The 21,174-nt window shown below is 39.6% G+C and overlaps 1 protein-coding gene across 1 annotated transcript; it reads left to right on the forward strand.

Annotated features, from left to right (window-relative positions):
* Positions 1-1,212: 1,212 nt before the first annotated feature.
* On the forward strand, positions 1,213-20,246 carry LOC309493016 (uncharacterized protein). Its single transcript, XM_082162079.1, has 6 exons — positions 1,213-2,323; positions 4,060-4,445; positions 5,871-6,018; positions 7,338-7,423; positions 18,191-18,351; positions 19,100-20,246. The coding sequence occupies exons 1-3, from the start codon at positions 2,217-2,219 to the stop codon at positions 5,951-5,953; spliced, it is 576 nt and encodes a 191-aa protein (XP_082018205.1). The 5' UTR covers positions 1,213-2,216; the 3' UTR covers positions 5,954-6,018; positions 7,338-7,423; positions 18,191-18,351; positions 19,100-20,246.
* The last annotated feature ends 928 nt before the right edge of the window (positions 20,247-21,174 follow it).

Genomic DNA, 21,174 nt, shown 5'->3' on the forward strand with positions numbered 1-21,174 from the left:
GTCATTATTGAAAATTGGCTTCCATAGTGATCAGTTGTCTCAGGGAATTTAGGAAAAACATCCGAGACAAATTTGGGTTACACTTTATTTTAAGGTGTCAGTGTTACAGTATAATTACACATTTTAATGCTGGGTAATATTAATTAACAACATGCACTTACATGGGATTAGGATTATGAATAGGTTGTGGTGTAAGGTTAGTTTCATGTAATTGTGCATCATTTACTGTTATGACTACAGTAAGTAGGCCTACATGTACAAAACTCAGGCACATTTTACCAATTACAAACCACATTAATTTTAATAACTACTATTCATTTTGTATTTAATCATTTATAAGTGATTATAATTGTTAATGTTAGTTAACACATTAACTACCCTAATTTTAACAAATGGACTGGCAAATCACAAATCACATTGCACTTGAATAAAGGTGTAATCTGCCGGTTGTCCTGCAGGTGACCTCATAACTCTGTCTTCTTATGATGCACTTAGAGATTCACGATTACTCCAGAGCACTCGTAGATCTACAATGATTTTCAAGTGCTACTTAAATTACAATGCTTTTGGGAAACAGACCGTAATATTACTGTAAGATCAGTCGTACGATCGTTTTTACGATGCTTTTGGGAAACGCAGCCCTGGATGATGACATCACTGTTTTCTGTAGCTGCTTAATATTAATAATGAAAATTAACCCTTTTTATAATTGATATAGGCTACTTTATACAGTGATTGAACAGAACTGAATCAACACTGAAGTGAATTCAGCAGAACAATGACACTATTTTATTTTTAGAGCAGATCTACAGCCAAATTGAACTCTGTTTGCATCATTGATCATTTTCCTGTTTATCCCTGTAAAGCTGCTTTGAAACAGTCCTTACTAGCCTATGGTGCTATATATTTAATGGTGACTTGACATTTGCAAAAGGAATTTATTTAGTGTTAAAGAGACTGAAAGAGAGTTTGTGTGTGAAAGAGAATGATGTTTTTCTTTTAATCATATATAGCCTACAGTAAATATAATTGACTTGTTATTTTGTGGTTTAAAAATTGTGTTGTTAAAGGTACATTGCGCAAATCTCTGAGTTTTTGCAGAACTATGCCCCATCTGGCGGCAAGCGAAACTATTTTTAACATGAAAAGTTGCGCAATGCACCTTTAATAATGTTACAGTTTTTCTCGATTGTTTACACACATTTTCTGAAAGCATGCCTCATATTCTCAGAACTCTACACACAAATCAAAAAAACACACACACCAAAACCCCTCAATTCTCCTGCAAAATTAAACTTTACATTCAAAACATTGTTATTTCTTATCAAAATGGTATTTGGTTTTCAAATGACACACACAAACCATCATATGAATAGACATTTATAAGAACCAGTTGAACACTGATGTGCTCAATGTAAAACACTATGATGAATGGAAAACACTTCTTCTCCATTCATCATAATGACTTAGGCCTTTTTTTTGTTCAGTGTTCACTTACTACAGACAGTACATACATAAGTGTGCTGTAAAATATTTGAGAATATTGTTTTTATACACAGAACACACAAATACATGGTAAAAAATACATTTTATTTTTCCCACAAAAACAATGTACACAGTGTACATCCCAACCAACACAAAGTTCTACATACAGTGGTCTACATACAAAACAACAGAAGAATTGAATGTATACAGTTACAGTAAAAAAAAAATTTTTAAATCCAATGTTGGCATCCATTGCTCCATTGAAGAGCTGACCTGTTGCCCTTTTATGCTAAAGCTCTGATTGCTAATTGTAAAACTGTGTGATGGGTGTTTGCCCATGTGATGAGTCAGTGTGCATATTTGAATGGCAGTGTGTTCCTTGTGAAAACAAGAGATTTTCTGCATGAAAATTGTGCCAAATGCAGAGAATTGTGTGTAGTGTTTTGAAAAAAGTGTGTTTTAGAACTGCAATTTGAGTGTAAAGCAGGAATTGTGCTTGTAGTTTAGCAGAATTGGTTCAGGGGGATGGTGAATGAGTTACATTGTGGTCATTGTGTCTCAAGTACCAGTATTTGATTGTAAACAATCGAGAAAAACTGCGCGGCCATGTGACGTCACAGGCGCGCCAGACAGTTCTGTTTATTACGTCACAGGCAGAGAGAAGGTCTGTCCAGCGATTATCAGAATTTGATACTTTTGTAGTGCAAACACTCTTTTGACACAGTAGTTAAATGCATTTTGAAAACGCAGCCTCGGAGATGGAGAGTACAGACTACGTGTTTTTGAAAGTAAAGCCCCGGACCCTGCCCAAGGACAGCGTCCAACGGTGTGAACCAAGGTAACTGACGTGAATGTCTTTTCAGCGTTTTTTTGGGTGCTCGAGCCCCTGCTCTTTTTCAAAATTAATCAAAAGTGTGTCTTGCTTCGGACGGGCGTCTAAAACTCCGGAGTAGTGTGTGTGGACGGCAGACGTGACTTTAACCGTATCAAAAGTTATGCGTTTTAAAATGAAAATGCTCTAACGTTAGTGTAAACGCAGGTATTCCACAGTCTGCTCGCGAACCGAGGCTCTCGAGCCAAATATAGTTATTTCAGTGAGTATAATGGCTCGACGGCAGGAAGGAATAACCAAACAATTAAAATAAAATTGTTTCCCCATAATATAGCCTATTAATTTCTTTTAAAAAAAGAAAGAAAGAATATTACTGACCCCAAATTGGAATGCATTTTCAATTTGCACACTGAATTTTGCTACATTCATTGCGGGACATTTAATGAAAATGCAATCGCAAGTGTCTTAACTGTAAGTGTAAATGCAATTTAAGAAAAATAACATTTAAATATTAATTTTGCTACAGTTTTTGCTTGACTAATTTTGTAACTTATAAAGTGTTAAAATATGTATTCAATTTACATATTAAAACTAGTAATATGTTTAATATGCAGATTTAAATTATATAATTGAAGTTTCATTTTGCACCAAACGTTGCACAAATGTAATGGAAAATGTAAATTTAAATACAGAAATGCATTGTCATTTTACACATTGCATTGTCATTTTGCATATTACATTTCAAATTGAATCCATAAAAATCAGAAGGTCTCCCTAATGATGTGCTCCATGCTCCATTCATTAGTGCCTTCGGTTTGATCTATCCTGGAGGAGATTTGCAAAACACCATTAATCTACTAGAAATAATGATTTCAGAATAATGCAGAATAATTCAAATATAACATTTTATTTGTCAGGTAAAAATGTATCATGCCAATTACACAAGTAAATGATTAAAAGCCAATTCAGAAATAATAAATACATGACATCAATTACTCAAAGATGACTCTTAAGAGTAAGCAATGCATTCCCGACAGAGACACAGTGGTGTGTGAGTGTGTTCCAAGTGTAAGACTTGGGAAAACACTGACACAGCACTGTATGGGCGTTTTACTGGTTACGAGTCAAGTCATCTTCATTTATATAGCGCTTTTAACAATGTAGATTGTTTCAAAGCAGCTTTACCGAGATAAACGTATAATTTAAGGTAACAGAGATTGTTTTGGCTTTATAGAGGTTCTTTAAAACCGCACATTAGAGTTACAGGTTTCCAAAGACTGCTCTGCCACTTACCATTATATACCCAGACCAAAACAAAAGGCTTGTACAAATATATATATATATTTTTTTGTTGTTTTGGGTCAATTCATGTACCCCGGGGGTAACACCTGGTTTCGGGGGAGAGGGGAGAATTATCAGATATCGTGAAGAGACACCGCCCAAAGAGGAGAACAGGATTCTCCTGAGTTTTCAATCTTTCTCGTAATACAGATGACTGCAATGAAATTAAGACCATTTTACCAATCGCACTGTGACATTTAAAATGATACCAAACATGAAAAGGAAAAACAATAGATTCACAAGTTACATCATATGTGATATAATATATAGACATTCTCAGTGAACTTTTAGTGACTTGAATCGGGGAAGGGAGTAGGGAGAGGGGGGATGCATATATGAACAAGGAGAGAAGTTTGGGCAATACAATAACCTATGCTCTTTCTTTGCGATCTTCTGTCCAGGTCTCATTGTATTAGTTTAAATGAGTACTTACCTGTGGAGAGGGAGATCAACGGCAGCGATGTGTTCGTGGACACATTAGAGCACTTGCCTGAGGAGAAGGAGAGCAGCAGATGCGATGTGTTCGTGGATGCATTAGACTACTTGCCTGAGGAGAAGGAGAGCAGCAGTGCGCTTGATAGTATGCTAATGCTTGATTACGCTCAACCATCGACCAGTGCTGCTGTGTTATCACAGCAGAGTCCACAAACACCCAGACAGGAGCCGACTCCAGCCACAGATGAGCTTGAGAATGAGCCAACGATCGATAACAATGCTGCTTATCATTTGGCCAGGACTTTTTTGTATTGTGACATCCCGGCAGATGTACCTGCGCAGAACAAACCAGGTAACTTAGGACATTAATACAAATCAAAACTCACATGTATGCAGAAATAAAAGTGGGACACGATTACTGGGTGACTTCTCACTCAACTCACACTTGGTAACAGTATGAATGAGAACTTAAGAATGCATATTTGTCATTTTAACTGAAATTAGGACTGGAATTGCTTAAGACATTGTCGGTCAGTGTTTCTGTAAAAAAAACCTAAAAAACAACAATAATACTGATAAGATAATAATACTACTACGAATTCTGCTACTAATAACAATATAAACCACACTAAGGATTGATGAGCTACCAGGTTCATGAATATTAATCACATCTTCATTTGCTCAAACTTATTTGCTGAAATCAAAACGATGAGATTGCCGTTTACGCATTAGTTTCTTGCTCATAAATGCTTAATAGTTTGAATAAATGAACTGCATTATTTTTACAGGACAATACAAATAATATAATTTACATGTAGCATGTCAATGGATTACTCGCGTTCTAGTTCGTACATATCAGGAGTTTCCGGTTAGAGAGTTCAGCGCACTTACATACACGAGAATGCAGATTATCACTGTGTTTTATGGGACACTCATTTTAGGTGGCGTTTGTTCAACTCATTGACCACAGTACATTGAAAGTAAACATAACCGGAAATAAGTGAGACGTACTATATCATTCAAATATTATAAAGTTGTTGTTGTAATAAAAAAATGCAGACGCCTATATTTAATATGAGTTGTTATTTTTTAACCTTTAATTATACCAGCTGACTGGGCTCTCTGTAGCCTATGTTTACAGCATTAGGTGAGATTTTCTTTCTTGAGAAAAATTAACATCTACTGTACCTAATGCGTATCCAAATTGAATCAAGATCGGAATAAAACCACAAGAATACCCCCCCCCACAATTCTCACTCCAAGCTAAACTCAAAAGTTGGCAGCCCTGTGTTTATATAAATGGACATAAATACAGATATTAAATAGAAGATAATAACTGTGTGACTTCTATGTAACTGCATATCAGGATTGTAATCTCTCTAGTGTTCTTGGAAATTGACTCAGCAGGAACATGAACTTAAATGCAAAACCTGCTCATTTTTCATAATAAATAGCAGCATAAAGCAGCTTAGGACAGTTTTACTAGTGAATCATTCAGCTGTAATCTGTGCTAAAAAAAAAAGATGTTTCGAATCAATGTTTGTTGACAGTGAGTCATTATTGCTTTGGTTCATGTTATTTATGCCATCTGTTATTTTCTCTGTTACTTTCGGTTATAAATCTGATTTGACATCACTTTAAGTAACTGCTTAAAATTCAGAAAATTATATTTGTTGTACTATTTTCATCTTTAATTGTATTGATTAGTACGTGCAGCTTTAATAGTCATTCACAGAGATGTTTCTAATAATTTGCTAATCGTTTTTCTTCATTTTAGAAAAAACTAAAGGAAGGAAGAAGAAAGCAGTGCGTGCCTTTTTCCGGAGATTTTGTAAGGCTGTAAAGAAGATCTTCCAATGATAGGACCCGAACAGTGTCCAGTATCTTGGCAAATCCCAGCCAATGCCTATCCGAGATGCAAAACGGTGAGTCATTATTACCTGGGCTCTGTTTATTCTTTTTCCAGCGGCTAGGACCACTCTGACTACCCTGAAATGTATGATATTTTTTCTGATCCCCTATTCTTGGTTTATATGGTTTGCTGCGTTTCCTGTTTTAAAAACGTCTTGCTCTGGGTGGCTTTTATTCTGTTTTATTATTCTTTTCTTTTTAACATGCTGTGTTCTAAGATCATACTCTGCTAACCTATGATTCATTTCAGCATGATATTTCTCTTGTTAGTTTAATTTTTCCGTCTCTACTCCTGTTGGTTCCTCACCTGATCTGCACAGATGTGTTCAGTCACAAACAGCTGCTGCTGGAGTTCAGTCTCATATATTAGCATGCTATATCAGAGCTGCCAACTCTCAAGCGTTTAGCGTGAGACTCACACCATTGGCCCTTTTCACACGCTCTCACAGCCACACATCCATTTTCTCACACAGAGAAAAATTGCGAACTAAAGAGGACACAACAGAAAAGACAGAGCCGGTTACTTTTGATATGACACAAATTCTCAGCTCTCAGATTCTGTCAATTTTATTACCAAATTCAAACAATGAATAGGCTACCGTTTTGCCGCTTTTAAATGTGACAGATCGCTGTACCGCCTCAGTTCAAGCGGCATGTGAACCGATCATCTCTCTTTACTAGCCTACTAGTTAATAGTAAATAAACACGAATGATCAATAGGTATGTTGAAAGATACAGTACAACTTACTGAAATGTATATGCCTCATACATAATATCGACCAATCAGTATTTTTCAACCGTGGAAAGAGGTCAATAAAATAGCTGGAGTAAGCTACGTCACATAACGTTACAATTACCTCAGGAAAGCCATTTAATGACCATAGCACGTAAGTTGGCTAGAAAAATTTACATGTATCTACTGTACCTAATACGTGTCCAAATTTAATCGATCGGAATAAAACCACAAGAATTAATTTGAAATTGTAAAATTTGTATCAAGCAATAATACAAGCAGTAGCCTATACCAATTATTGCACCATGCTGTCTCTAAACTTAATAAAATTATGTTTAGTTAGGCTACCAAATGTTTTGACAATCACAATAGCCTACACTTATTGTTTGTGATGCAAGTCTTTTTTTTTTTTACATCGCAAATGGATCCGAATGAAGAAACGTAAAAAAACACTTGACTGGTTTAATGCATTCGACAAAGCCAAACTTGCTCAAAGTTAATTCTCCTGTTTTTCTTTTTTTCTTTACATCTTCAAGCTCCATGTTAATAATAATAATAATAATACATTTTATTTATTTGACGCCTTTCTGGACACTCAAGGTCGCCTGAGGTAGATCCTGCTGAACCTGAGTTGGTGTGTCTGCCAGGCCAGGTCTGTTAAGATCTGGAGTGTCTGTGTGTCCCAGGTCCCTCCAGGATCAAGAGTTGCCGCCGGTGCCAGATCTCTCCAGTTTTGATGACAGTGAGTCATTATTACTTTGGTTCATGTTATCATGCCATCTGTTATTTTCTATGTTCTATTCTTTTTGTTATTACTTACAGTTATAAATCTGATTTGACATCGCTTTAAAGGGATACTCCACTTTAAAATGAAAATTCTGTCATCATATACTCACCCTCATGTTGTTTCAATCCTTTATGAATTTCTTTCTTCTGCTGAACAGAAAGGAAGATATTTTGTCATCGGGTCCAGGCGAAAACCTTGGGATAAACAAAGACACTAAAATTAGCGTAGGTGCCATTCTTATTATGATGTAACGAGTACATCAGGATTCATGGGAAGTGTTCCCGGTTCCAGGTGACCTAATCTATGCAGCCTAACATTGAATTATAGAAGTCTATAATGTATTATGTGAATGCTAGGTCAAAGAGATGTTTTTAGTCTAGCTTTGAACTGACAGAGTGTGTCTGCTTCCCGGACAATGTTAAGAAGACTGTTCCAAATTTTGGTGCTAAATAGGAAAAGGATCTACCGCCAGCAGTCGATTTTGATATTCTAGGTATTATTAACTGGCCGGAATTTTGAGATCGCAATAGATGTGAAGGACTATAATGCGTTAAGAGCTCGCTCAAGTACTGCGGAGCTAAACCATTTAGTGCTTTGTAAGTAATCAGCAATATTTTAAAATTGATGAGATGTTTAATAGGCAGCCAGTGCAGTGTTGACAGAACCGGGCTAATATGGTCATACTTCCAGCCACGTCCAAGTGATCTGAGGGCGCGCTGTGTGACGTTTGCGCAGACTGGTGCATAGATATATACACTAGATGTCGCCTTGGCTACTGCAGTTCATTGGAAAGAAACCGTAGCCAAGGCGACATCTAGTGTATATATCTATGCACCAGTCTGCGCACACGTCACACAGCGCGCCTCAGATCACTTGGACGTGGCTGTGTTCAAGAGGTAAAAACGATATAAATACTGTTCGTTTTCTCACACAAACCGCTCGTTTCGTGTCTTAGGTCATCAATGTGTATTTACGATGGGGAATTGTTTAATTTGGACGATGGGGAATTGTTTTAATTTGGACTCTGTGCATGCTCTTTGAGACAGTGACCACAGACCTGCATTATATGACTGACAGACAAGAATGGTTTGACCTAAAAATATCAAAATTGAAACTACTGCGGAAAAAAAGACACCTACATCTTGGATGCCCTTGAGGTAAGCTGAAACATACCAAAATTTAATTTCAAAGTGAACTATCCCTTTAAATGCACTCCCTGATGCGATACTGTAGTAGATGGTTGCATAATTTTGTCCCTGATATTATCAATCTTATAAGTGAAGAAGTTCATAAAGTCATTACTGCTGTGTTGCTTGGAAACTTCTGGGCTTGAAGCTTTCTTTTTAGTTAGTTTAGCCAATGTTTCAAATAAATACCTAGGATTATGTTTATTTTCTTCTAATAGGTTTGAAAAATAAGCAGATCTAGCAGCTTTTAAAGCCTCTCTATAAGTAATCGAGCTCTCCTTCCATGAAATCCGAAATACCTCTAGTTTTGTTTTCTTCCAGTTGCGCTCCATTTTGCTGGCTGCTCTCTTAAGGGTCTGAGTGTGCTTGTTGTACCACGGCGTTGGACTATTTTATTTAATCTTCTTTAAGCGCAACGGAGCAACTGTGTCTAAAGTGCTGGAAAAGAGAGAGTTAAAAGTTTCTGTTGCAATATCAAGTTCTTCTAAGCTATCTGGGATGCTGAGATGATGAAACTGATTAGGAAGATTATTGATAAAGCAATCTTTAGTGGCAGAAGTGATCGATCTAACATATTTATAACACGGAGTCGGCTTTGCAGCTTTGGCTAAATGTAATTTACATGAGACTAGATAATGATCTGAGATGGCATTGCTCTGCTGCAGAATTTCAACGGCATCAACATCTATTCCATGTGATAATATTAGATATAGAGTATGATTACGACAATGAGTAGGTCCTGACACATGTTGTCTAACTCCAATTGAGTTTACAATGTCTTTAAATGGCAATCCCAATGCATCTTTTTCATTATCTATGTGTATATTAAAATCACCAACAATTAGTACTTTATCTGCAGTCAATATTAATTCTGATAGAAAGTCCGCAAATTCTTTGATAAAATCTTTATGGTGCCCTGGTGGCCTGTATACAGTAGCCAGCACAAATCTCAAACGTGATTTATCGTTTACACTATATATTTTTACATTAAGCACCAACACTTCAAAAGAAGTATATTTAAAACTAGATTTCTTAGTGGTTTTGAAAATATTACTATAAATTACAGCAACACCTCCCCCTTTGCGTTTCAGACGAGGTTCATGTTTATAACAGTAATCTTGCGGGGTGGACTCATTTAAAGTAATGTAATCGTTTGGTTTTAGCCAGGTTTCTGTCAAACACAGCACATCTAGGTTATTATCTGAAATCATATCATTAAAGGGATACTCCACCGTTTTTTCATATTAAACTATGTTATTCCCTTAACTAAGACGAGTTGATACATACCTCTCTCATCTCAGTGCGTGCACTTAATCGCTCTGGTGCGCGGTGACACTTTGATAGCACTTAGCTTAGCCCAGTATATTCAATGGTATCTAACAGCAATGAATTTAGAAGTGACCAAACACATCAACGTTTTCCCTATTTAAAAACAGTTACACGAGTAGTTATACGACCAAGTAGGGTGACACAAAATAAAACGTGGCGCTTTTCTAAGCGGGTTAAAAAGGATAACTATAATGTATGGCGGAATAGCACTTTTGGGAGTACTTCGACTGCCCCAGGTCAGGTCTGCCCCAAAAACTTTTCCAATTGTCTATGAATTCTATATTATTACGCGGACACCAATTAGACAGCCAGCCATTGAGTGAACACAATCTACTAACTATCTCATCACTCCTGCGAACAGGAAGGGGGCCTTAGAATAATGATCTTAGAGAATTTACGATTAGCATTAGCCAGCACTTTTAAATTTGCTTTGATGTCAGGCGCTCTGGCTCCCGGCAAACATGTGACTATGGTGGCTGGTGTCTCTATTTTCACGCTCCGTGTGATCGAATCACCAATTACTAGGGCACAAGCAACAGAATTCTCAGTGGGTGTTTCAGTGAGCGGGGCAAATCGATTTGTTATGGTAATCGGAACGGAAGAGTTTTTTGATCCGCGACTAGAGCGATCCCTCACTGTCACCCATTTGCCTTGCTGCGCAGGCACTAATTCAGCCGGAACCACATCATGTAAAGAGTTCACTATGCTAGGCGCATCCAAAATAGTATCTAAAGCTCTAGCACTCTTACTATCCTCAATTAAAGTTTGGATGCGTGTCTCTAGTTCTGAAATCTTCTCCGTCAGCCTAACTGTCTCCTTGCATTTATCACATATAAATCCTATATTGCCGACAGAGAAGGCTATGCTAAACATGTGACATGAAGTGCAGGTGACAATAACAGGACAAGACATGACTCACCGTGTTTGTTGACTGATTCTTACTCACCTGGGCTTTTTATGAACTCAAAGGCGCAGGCGCGCGAGAGAAAAGATAAATAAATAACTGAGCGCACGGGTGGCGCGTTAACAGGCTAGCGAATTACTAGCGTGTTGTGCTAATAATAACGGAAGCTAGCGATGTCAGGTTAATTTGAGATGTTGGGTAAGCTGTATTTAGTAGTATAAACAACTAGAAATGATAGTAAATGATGGTTCAAAACAGAAAGAAATACGAGGCTAAGACAGAGCTTACAGCACCGAAGCAAACAAACTCACAGCAGGCAGCGAGGTAGACAGGAGCAATCGATCAGTGATGAGCAATCGATCAGTGAAAGCCTGATCTCCTTAGATGGAGATCAGGGGATGTATGGCCCCTCAACGGGTACCCGGGTGTCTCCCGGATAGGGTGCTGAAAACCACCACTGAAGCAAGAGCGCCCTCAACTAAGCGCCTCTACGCTCAGATATGGAGGGTGTTCTCTGGCTGGTGCGCTGCACGGAGCCTGGACCCCTACTCTTGCGAGGTACCAAGTATACTCACCTTTTTACAAGAGCTCATAGACACGGGTCACACCCACTCCACGCTCAAAGTATATGTGGCAGCCATAACAGCATTCCAAGCTCTTGTGGCCGGACAATCACTGGGAAGAAGCGACCTCGTCATCCGCTTCCTTAATAGCACTTTTGGGAGTACTTCGACTCGGCGCAGTAAAAAGTCACGCCTGATCCTCTTCCTCTCCCACTATTGACAGAAGTGAGAGGAAGAGGATCAGGCGTGACTTTTTACTGTGCCGAGTCGAAGTACTCCCAAAAGTGCTATTTAAGGAAGCGGATGACGAGGTCGCTTCTTCCCAGTGATTGTCCGGCCACAAGAGCTTGGAATGCTGTTATGGCTGCCACATATACTTTGAGCGTGGAGTGGGTGTGACCCGCGTCCATGAGCTCTTATAAAAAGGTGAGTATACTTGGTACCTCGCAAGAGTAGGGGTCCAGGCTCCGTGCAGCGCACCAGCCAGAGAACACCCTCCATATCTGAGCGTAGAGGCGCTTAGTTGAGGGCGCTCTTGCTTCAGTGGTGGTTTTCAGCACCCTATCCGGGAGACACCCGGGTACCCAAGAGCGCCCTCAACTAAGCGCCTCTACGCTCAGATATGGAGGGTGTTCTCTGGCTGGTGCGCTGCACGGAGCCTGGACCCCTACTCTTGCGAGGTACCAAGTATACTCACCTTTTTACAAGAGCTCTTGGACACGGGTCACACCCACTCCACGCTCAAAGTATATGTGGCAGCCATAACAGCATTCCAAGCTCTTGTGGCCGGACAATCACTGGGAAGAAGCGACCTCGTCATCCGCTTCCTTAATAGCACTTTTGGGAGTACTTCGACTCGGCGCAGTAAAAAGTCACGCCTGATCCTCTTCCTCTCCCACTATTGACAGAAGTGAGAGGAAGAGGATCAGGCGTGACTTTTTACTGTGCTGAGTCGAAGTACTCCCAAAAGTGCTATTTAAGGAAGCGGATGACAAGGTCGCTTCTTCCCAGTGATTGTCCGGCCACAAGAGCTTGGAATGCTGTTATGCATATTACCCTCCATATCTGAGCGTAGAGGCGCTTAGTTGAGGGCGCTCTTGCTTCAGTGGTGGTTTTCAGCACCCTATCCGGGAGACACCCGGGTACCCAAGAGCGCCCTCAACTAAGCGCCTCTACGCTCAGATATGGAGGGTGTTCTCTGGCTGGTGCGCTGCACGGAGCCTGGATCCCTACTCTTGCGAGGTACCAAGTATACTAACCTTTTTACAAGAGCTCATGGACACGGGTCACACCCACTCCACGCTCAAAGTATATGTGGCAGCCATAACAGCATTCCAAGCTCTTGTGGCCGGACAATCACTGGGAAGAAGCGACCTCGTCATCCGCTTCCTTAATAGCACTTTTGGGAGTACTTCGACTCGGCGCAGTAAAAAGTCACGCCTGATCCTCTTCCTCTCCCACTATTGACAGAAGTGAGAGGAAGAGGATCAGGCGTGACTTTTTACTGCGTCGAGTCGAAGTACTCCCAAAAGTGCTATTTAAGGAAGCGGATGACGAGGTCGCTTCTTCCCAGTGATTGTCCGGCCACAAGAGCTTGGAATGCTGTTATGGCTGCCACATATACTTTGAGCGTGGAGTGGGTGTGACACCGCGTCCATGAGCTCTTGTAAAAAGGTGAGTATACTTGGTACCTCGCAAGAGTAGGGGTCCAGGCTCCGTGCAGCGCACCAGCCAGAGAACACCCTCCATATCTGAGCGTAGAGGCGCTTAGTTGAGGGCGCTCTTGCTTCAGTGGTGGTTTTCAGCACCCTATCCGGGAGACACCCGGGTACCCAAGAGCGCCCTCAACTAAGCGCCTCTACGCTCAGATATGGAGGGTGTTCTCTGGCTGGTGCGCTGCACGGAGCCTGGATCCCTACTCTTGCGAGGTACCAAGTATACTCACCTTTTTACAAGAGCTCATGGACACGGGTCACACCCACTCCACGCTCAAAGTATATGTGGCAGCCATAACAGCATTCCAAGCTCTTGTGGCCGGACAATCACTGGGAAGAAGCGACCTCGTCATCCGCTTCCTTAATAGCACTTTTGGGAGTACTTCGACTCGGCGCAGTAAAAAGTCACGCCTGATCCTCTTCCTCTCCCACTATTGACAGAAGTGAGAGGAAGAGGATCAGGCGTGACTTTTTACTGCGCCGAGTCGAAGTACTCCCAAAAGTGCTATTTAAGGAAGCGGATGACGAGGTTGCTTCTTCCCAGTGATTGTCCGGCCACAAGAGCTTGGAATGCTGTTATGGCTGCCACATATACTTTGAGCGTGGAGTGGGTGTGACACCGCGTCCATGAGCTCTTGTAAAAAGGTGAGTATACTTGGTACCTCGCAAGAGTAGGGGTCCAGGCTCCGTGCAGCGCACCAGCCAGAGAACACCCTCCATATCTGAGCGTAGAGGCGCTTAGTTGAGGGCGCTCTTGCTTCAGTGGTGGTTTTCAGCACCCTATCCGGGAGACACCCGGGTACCCGTTGAGGGGCCATACATCCCCTGATCTCCATCTAAGGAGATCAGGCTTTCACTGATCGATTGCTCATCACTGATCGATTGCTCCTCTCTACCTCGCTGCCTGCTGTGAGTTTGTTTGCTTCGGTGCTGTAAGCTCCGTCTTAGCCTCGTATTTCTTTCTGTTTTGAACCATCATTTACTATCATTTCTAGTTGTTTATACTACTAAATACAGCTTACCCAACATCTCAAATTAACCTGACATCGTTAGCTTCCGTTATTATTAGCACAACACGCTAGTAATTCGCAAATGGGTGACAGTGAGGGATCGCTCTAGTCGCGGATCAAAAAACCACTCTTCCGTTCCGATTACCATAACAAATCGATTTGCCCCGCTCACTGAAACACCCACTGAGAATTCTGTTGCTTGTGCCCTAGTAATTGGTGATTCGATCACACGGAGCGTGAAAATAGAGACACCAGCCACCATAGTCACATGTTTGCCGGGAGCCAGAGCGCCTGACATCAAAGCAAATTTAAAAGTGCTGGCTAATGCTAATCGTAAATTCTCAAAGATCATTATTCTAAGGCCCCCTTCCTGTTCGCAGGAGTGATGAGATAGTTAGTAGATTGTGTTCACTCAATGGCTGGCTGTCTAATTGGTGTCCGCGTAGTAATATAGAATTCATAGACAATTGGAAAAGTTTTTGGGGCAGACCTGACCTGGGGCAGTCGAAGTACTCCCAAAAGTGCTATTCCGCCATACATTATAGTTATCCTTTTTAACCCGCTTAGAAAAGCGCCACGTTTTATTTTGTGTCACCCTACTTGGTCGTATAACTACTCGTGTAACTGTTTTTAAATAGGGAAAACGTTGAGGTGTTTGGTCACTTCTAAATTCATTGCTGTTAGATACCATTGAATATACTGGGCTAAGCTAAGTGCTATCAAAGTGTCACCGCGCACCAGAGCTATTAAGTGCACGCACTGAGATGAGAGAGGTATGTATCAACTCGTCTTAGTTAAGGGAATAACATAGTTTAATATGAAAAAACGGTGGAGTATCCCTTTAATGATATGATTTCAGATAATAACCTAGATGTGCTGTGTTTGACAGAAACCTGGCTAAAACCAAACGATTACATTACTTTAAATGAGTCCACCCCGCAAGATTACTGTTATAAACATGAACCTCGTCTGAAACGCAAAGGGGGAGGTGTTGCTGTAATTTATAGTAATATTTTCAAAACCACTAAGAAATCTAGTTTTAAATATACTTCTTTTGAAGTGTTGGTGCTTAATGTAAAAATATATAGTGTAAACGATAAATCACGTTTGAGATTTGTGCTGGCTACTGTATACAGGCCACCAGGGCACCATAAAGATTTTATCAAAGAATTTGCGGACTTTCTATCAGAATTAATATTGACTGCAGATAAAGTACTAATTGTTGGTGATTTTAATATACACATAGATAATGAAAAAGATGCATTGGGATTGCCATTTAAAGACATTGTAAACTCAATTGGAGTTAGACAACATGTGTCAGGACCTACTCATTGTCGTAATCATACTCTATATCTAATATTATCACATGGAATAGATGTTGATGCCGTTGAAATTCTGCAGCAGAGCAATGCCATCTCAGATCATTATCTAGTCTCATGTAAATTACATTTAGCCAAAGCTGCAAAGCCGACTCTGTGTTATAAATATGTTAGATCGATCACTTCTGCCACTAAAGATTGCTTTATCAATAATCTTCCTAATCAGTTTCATCATCTCAGCATCCCAGATAGCTTAGAAGAACTTGATATTGCAACAGAAACTTTTAACTCTCTCTTTTCCAGCACTTTAGACACAGTTGCTCCGTTGCGCTTAAAGAAGATTAAATAAAATAGTCCAACGCCGTGGTACAACGAGCACACTCAGACCCTTAAGCGAGCAGTCAGAAAAATGGAGCACAACTGGAAGAAAACAAAACTAGAGGTATTTCGGATTTCATGGAAGGAGAGCTCGATTACTTAAAAGCTGCTAGATCTGCTTATTTTTCAAACCTATTAGAAGAAAATAAACATAATCCTAGGTATTTATTTGAAACATTGGCTAAACTAACTAAAAAGAAAGCTTCAAGCCCAGAAGTTTCCAAGCAACACAGCAGTAATGACTTTATGAACTTCTTCACTTATAAGATTGATAATATCAGGGACAAAATTATGCAACCATCTACTACAGTATCGCATCAGGGAGTGCATTTAAAGGGATAGTTCACTTTGAAATTAAATTTTGGTATGTTTTAGCTTACCTCAAGGGCATTCAAGATGTAGGTGTCTTTTTTTCCGCAGTAGTTTCAATTTTGATAATTTTAGGTCAAACCGTTCTTGTCTGTCAGTCATATAATGCAGGTCTGTGGTCACTGTCTCAAAGAGCATGCACAGAGTCCAAATTAAAACAATTCCCCATTGTCCAAATTAAACAATTCCCCATCGTAAGTACACACTGATGACCTAAGACACGAAACGAGCGGTTTGTGTGAGAAAACGAACAGTATTTATATCGTTTTTACCTCTTGAACACAGCCACGTCCAAGTGATCTGAGGGCGCGCTGTGTGACGTTTGCGCAGACTGGTGCATAGATATATACACTAGATGTCGCCTTGGCTACTGCAGTTCATTGGAAAGAAACCGTAGCCAAGGCGACATCTAGTGTATATATCTATGCACCAGTCTGCGCACACGTCACACAGCGCCTAAACTCCCACACGTAATAATCTAGAATACTGTCTAACACTTGATGGCTGCTCTGTTAAGTCTTCGTCGTCGGTTAGGAACCTGGGTGTGCTCTTTGATACCAATCTTTCATTTGAAAGTCACGTGTCTAGTATCTGTAAAACCGCATTTTTCCATCTTAAAAATATATCTAAATTACGCCATATGCTCTCATTGACAAATGCGGAACAATTAGTTCATGCGTTCATGACCTCAAGGCTGGATTATTGTAATGCTCTAGTCTAGTGGGTGGTTGCCCTGCACGCTTAATAAACAAACTACAGCTAGTCCAAAACGCAGCAGCTCGAGTTATTACCAGAACCAGGAAGTATGACCATATTAGCCCGGTTCTGTCAACACTGCACTGTCTGCCTATTAAACATCGCATCAATTTTAAAATATTGCTGATTACTTACAAAGCACTAAATGGTTTAGCTCCGCAGTACTTGAGCGAGCTCTTAACGCATTATAGTCCTTCACATCTATTGCGATCTCAAAATTCCGGCCAGTTGATAATACCTAGAATATCAAAATCAACTGCTGGCGGTAGATCCTTTTCCTATTCAGCACCAAAACTTTGGAACAGTCTTCCTAACATTGTCTGGGAAGCAGACACACTCTGTCAGTTCAAAGCTAGACTAAAAACACATCTCTTTGACCTAGCATACACATAACACATTATAGACTTTTATAATTCAATGTTAGGCTGCATAGATTAGGTCAGCCAGAACCGGGAACACTTCCCATAAATCCTGATGTACTCGTTACATCATAAGAAGAATGGCGTCTACGCTAATATTAGTCTCTCTCTGTTTATCCCGAGGTTTACCGCAGTCCGCCGGATCCAGGCTGTATCCAGATCTGATGAAGGACCGGCGCTTGGACGCGTCGACAGCGCAGTCCTAAAATGTCAACTAGGCTCTTCCCTGTGAAGGCCTCCCTCCCCTCCCTTTACCTATCTACAGATAAAGCGTTGTCGGGATAATTCGGGTTTGCGTGGCTACGTGGAAGCGATAAAATTCTGTATTATTAATTTTAAGGCCAGACAAGTAGTATGTTGAGGGTTGATTTGTAGGGAAGGACTACACGCCAGCGCACATACAGTATATTCAAACGCACATCCCTATAGACTTAACTCGTAATACGCATGTGCACGCCATCAGCATTCTCGCTGGTTCGCGTTTTTGAAGTTAGCGCAGAAAGAACTTGACTTGACTTGACTTTGTACACATTTGTTACTTAGGCCTACTTTGCTAAAAATATATATAATATTTCTGATCATGGCATAGCTTTCTCCCCACCCAGGTAGGTTAATAAAGTAATGATTTAAAAAACACAAATGCTTGATAAGGGGCCTGGCCCGAGGATAGTGGCGGTAAATATCTGCCCGACCCGCGTTAGTCTCTGTGTGTCCCAGGTCCCTCCAGGATCAAGCAAACGCCGGATGCAGATCCTGCTGAACCTGAGTTGGTGTGTCTGCCAGGCCAGGTCTGTGAAGATCTGGAGTGTCTGTGTGTCCCAGGTCCCTCCAGGATCAAGAGTTGCCGCCGGTGCCAGATCTCTCCAGTTTTGATGACAGTGAGTCATTATTACTTTGGTTCATGTTATCATGCCATCTGTTATTTTCTATGTTCTATTCTTTTTGTTATTACTTGGTTATAAATCTGATTTGACATTAACTGCTTAAAAATCTGAAAATTATATTTGTTGTACTATTTTCATCTTTAATTCTATCGATTAGTAGGTGCTGCTCTAATAGTCATTCACAGAGATGTTTCTAATAATTTGCTATTCATTTTTCTTTATTTTAGAGAAAGCTAAAAAAAGGAAGAATATAAATGGAAATAAATAAATACAGATATTAAATATAAGATAATAACTGTGTGACTTCTATGTAACAGCATATCAGGACTGTGCTTGTAATCTCTCTAGTGTTCTTGGAAATTGGCTCAGCAGGAACATGAACTTAAATGCAAAACCTGCTCATTTTTCACATGTGTCAATTTCAGCCTGTTTACTGATTTTATTTGTAATCTTCACACTGGTTGGTTCCTCACCTGATCTGCACAGGTGTGTTCAGTCACAAGCAGTTCAGTATCATGCTGTTGTGTGTTTTTCAGGATCCTTTGACTCTTTACTGGCATCAGGATCCCATGGCATTGTCCATGAAGGAATTAGAAAAACAGATGCAAAACAAGTATGTTGCTCTTTCTGGATACACCAAACCTAACACCTAAGAAATAAGAATTTGTCCATTTTGATTTCATGGTGACTTTAAACCCCAAAGCTGTCTTGTATTTACTGTTATCTCTTTTCTGATTTGCAGCTGTTCCAGCGGCCTTACTGATCACGGTCACCTTTGCAGTCATGCTTGCTGTATTTATAGCACTTTGCAACAAAGCAACAAATTGACAATGGACATTTAATTAAAATGGACTGTTCTAAAAGTTATTCAAAGTGTTACTTTGCTTGAGATATGTTAATACACAAAAGTTTGAAATAATTATGATTATTTTAATGTCTTTGAAAGAAGTCTATAATTCTCATCAAGGCTTTATTTAATAAAAAATACAGTAAAAACATCAATGTTGTGGAATATTATTACAATTTGAAATATATGTTTTCACTTGTAATGTGTTTTAAAATGTAATTTATTCCTGTGATGGAAGGGTGTGTGTGTGTGTGTGTGTGTGTGTGTGTGTGTGTGTGTGTGTGTGTGTGTGTGTGTGTGTGTGTGTGTGTGTGTGTGTGTGTGTGTGTGTGTGTGTGTGTGTGTGTGTGTGTGATTTTTTTTTTTTTATTATAATTTTTTTTTTTATGGAAAAAACATTACAAAGAAAGTAAAATATAAATGAAAAGCACACACAAAATACAGGAGAAATTATTTACTAAATAATTTGTAGCCATTTATAAAATTGAAACATAAAAAGGAAGAAAAAAAAAATATATATATGCATATTGATCTTACTAAGTTATTTCAAGGAATAATTATGCTGGCCTCAGAAAACACACAACAGGCACTGCATCAAATAAAACTAAACAATGTTTCACACATTACAGATATTCAAAGTTTGAATATTTTAAGTTAATTCAAACAATGCATTTTGTTTCCCTTTTTAACATTATAACATTATTTGCTGCATTAATTAAAAAGGACAACCATGTGCAATGTTTTTATTTTATTTATTTTTCACTTAATGGTACACTATGTAACTTTTGGCCCTCTACCGGTTAAAAACAAAACTGCAGGCATTTTGCAGAAGAACATTGTTTTGGTTGTGCTTCGACTCTGCGTGACTGTGCAGATAAATGACCTTTTACAATAGATAATGCTTTACAATGAACTCTGAAAGCTACACTTTATCTGTTCAATAAAATAACGTACCTGTTGAGTAATAAATTCACTATCTCCACGTCACTTTTATGACATTTCAAATCCCTCAACCCTATCTCCCTAAAAAAAAAAAAACAACCCTAAAAAAAAAAAAAAAAAAGAACACAATATTGATTCTTGTTTTATTGAGCGATAGAGCTCTGTCGCGTTCTATTTTTGTCAGCTGACTTTAGTCGGGTTTATTTTAAAATGGGGGATTCCCGGGAGTTTGGAGATTTAGCTGCTTTCTCGGTCGTTGTGAAACTAACCTCTGTCACTCCCACATCAGACACGTGCCAAAATAGCCGGAGCAACTTCTCTCTATTAATGGATATGACGAGGCAAGCACGGGCGAGTGACGTTTGTGCGCAATTTTCGGAGATAAACATTCTGCCTGCTCTAACATATAAACACTTACAATAGGCTTTCAGTGGCGTGTAACACAGTCACTCCTACTAGCCAATAGGCTTTCAGTGGCGTGTAACACAGTCACTCCTACTAGCCACTTTGGCGTGTTGAATTTTATATATATTATATACATTTTTCAATTGTAGTTTTTTAAAAAGGCATCTGAAATAATAAACTAAGTGCAATGTAGTGTTTTCAAAATAATGACTTTTCAATGCATATCGATACTGAAATATCTGAAACACTTCCAATACTTATTTTCCACAGAAAAGATGCACAATACCAGCTGTGCTTTCTCACTCTCTCATCTCTCCGACAGCGAGTTACACACAAACCCGTCTCCTCTCACTCACTCGTTTCATTTGCTCCGGATGAATATAGTTGGTGCTTACAGGGCTTGAAATTACTGAAAGTATTGCACATCATTTTACTCATTCCCGCAGATTTTCTGCTCACACCCAAAGTGCGCACACATAAAGCAGCCTCTCAGTACTAAATCAAGTTATCTTCCGCTGCTTATTGCGCTTATACAGTCAAATACACAAAATAATGTCAAAATGCCAGTCTTGGCGTGTATTCACGTAAACATAGTTATGTTTTAAGTGAATGTAAACAGTTGA

Source organism: Leuciscus leuciscus (genome assembly GCF_965113295.1).
Source record: "Leuciscus leuciscus genome assembly, chromosome: 2".
Lineage (NCBI taxonomy): Eukaryota > Metazoa > Chordata > Actinopteri > Cypriniformes > Leuciscidae > Leuciscus > Leuciscus leuciscus.

Excerpts from the sequence above, each read along its gene's own strand:
- LOC309493016 (XM_082162079.1), top strand. The coding sequence starts at position 2,217 with ATGCATTTTGAAAACGCAGCCTCGGAGATGGAGAGTACAGACTACGTG. Across the intron at positions 2,324-4,059 it reads GTCCAACGGTGTGAACCAAG|GTCTCATTGTATTAGTTTAA; the intron begins GTAACTGACGTG and ends TCTTCTGTCCAG. Across the intron at positions 4,446-5,870 it reads ACCTGCGCAGAACAAACCAG|AAAAAACTAAAGGAAGGAAG; the intron begins GTAACTTAGGAC and ends TCTTCATTTTAG.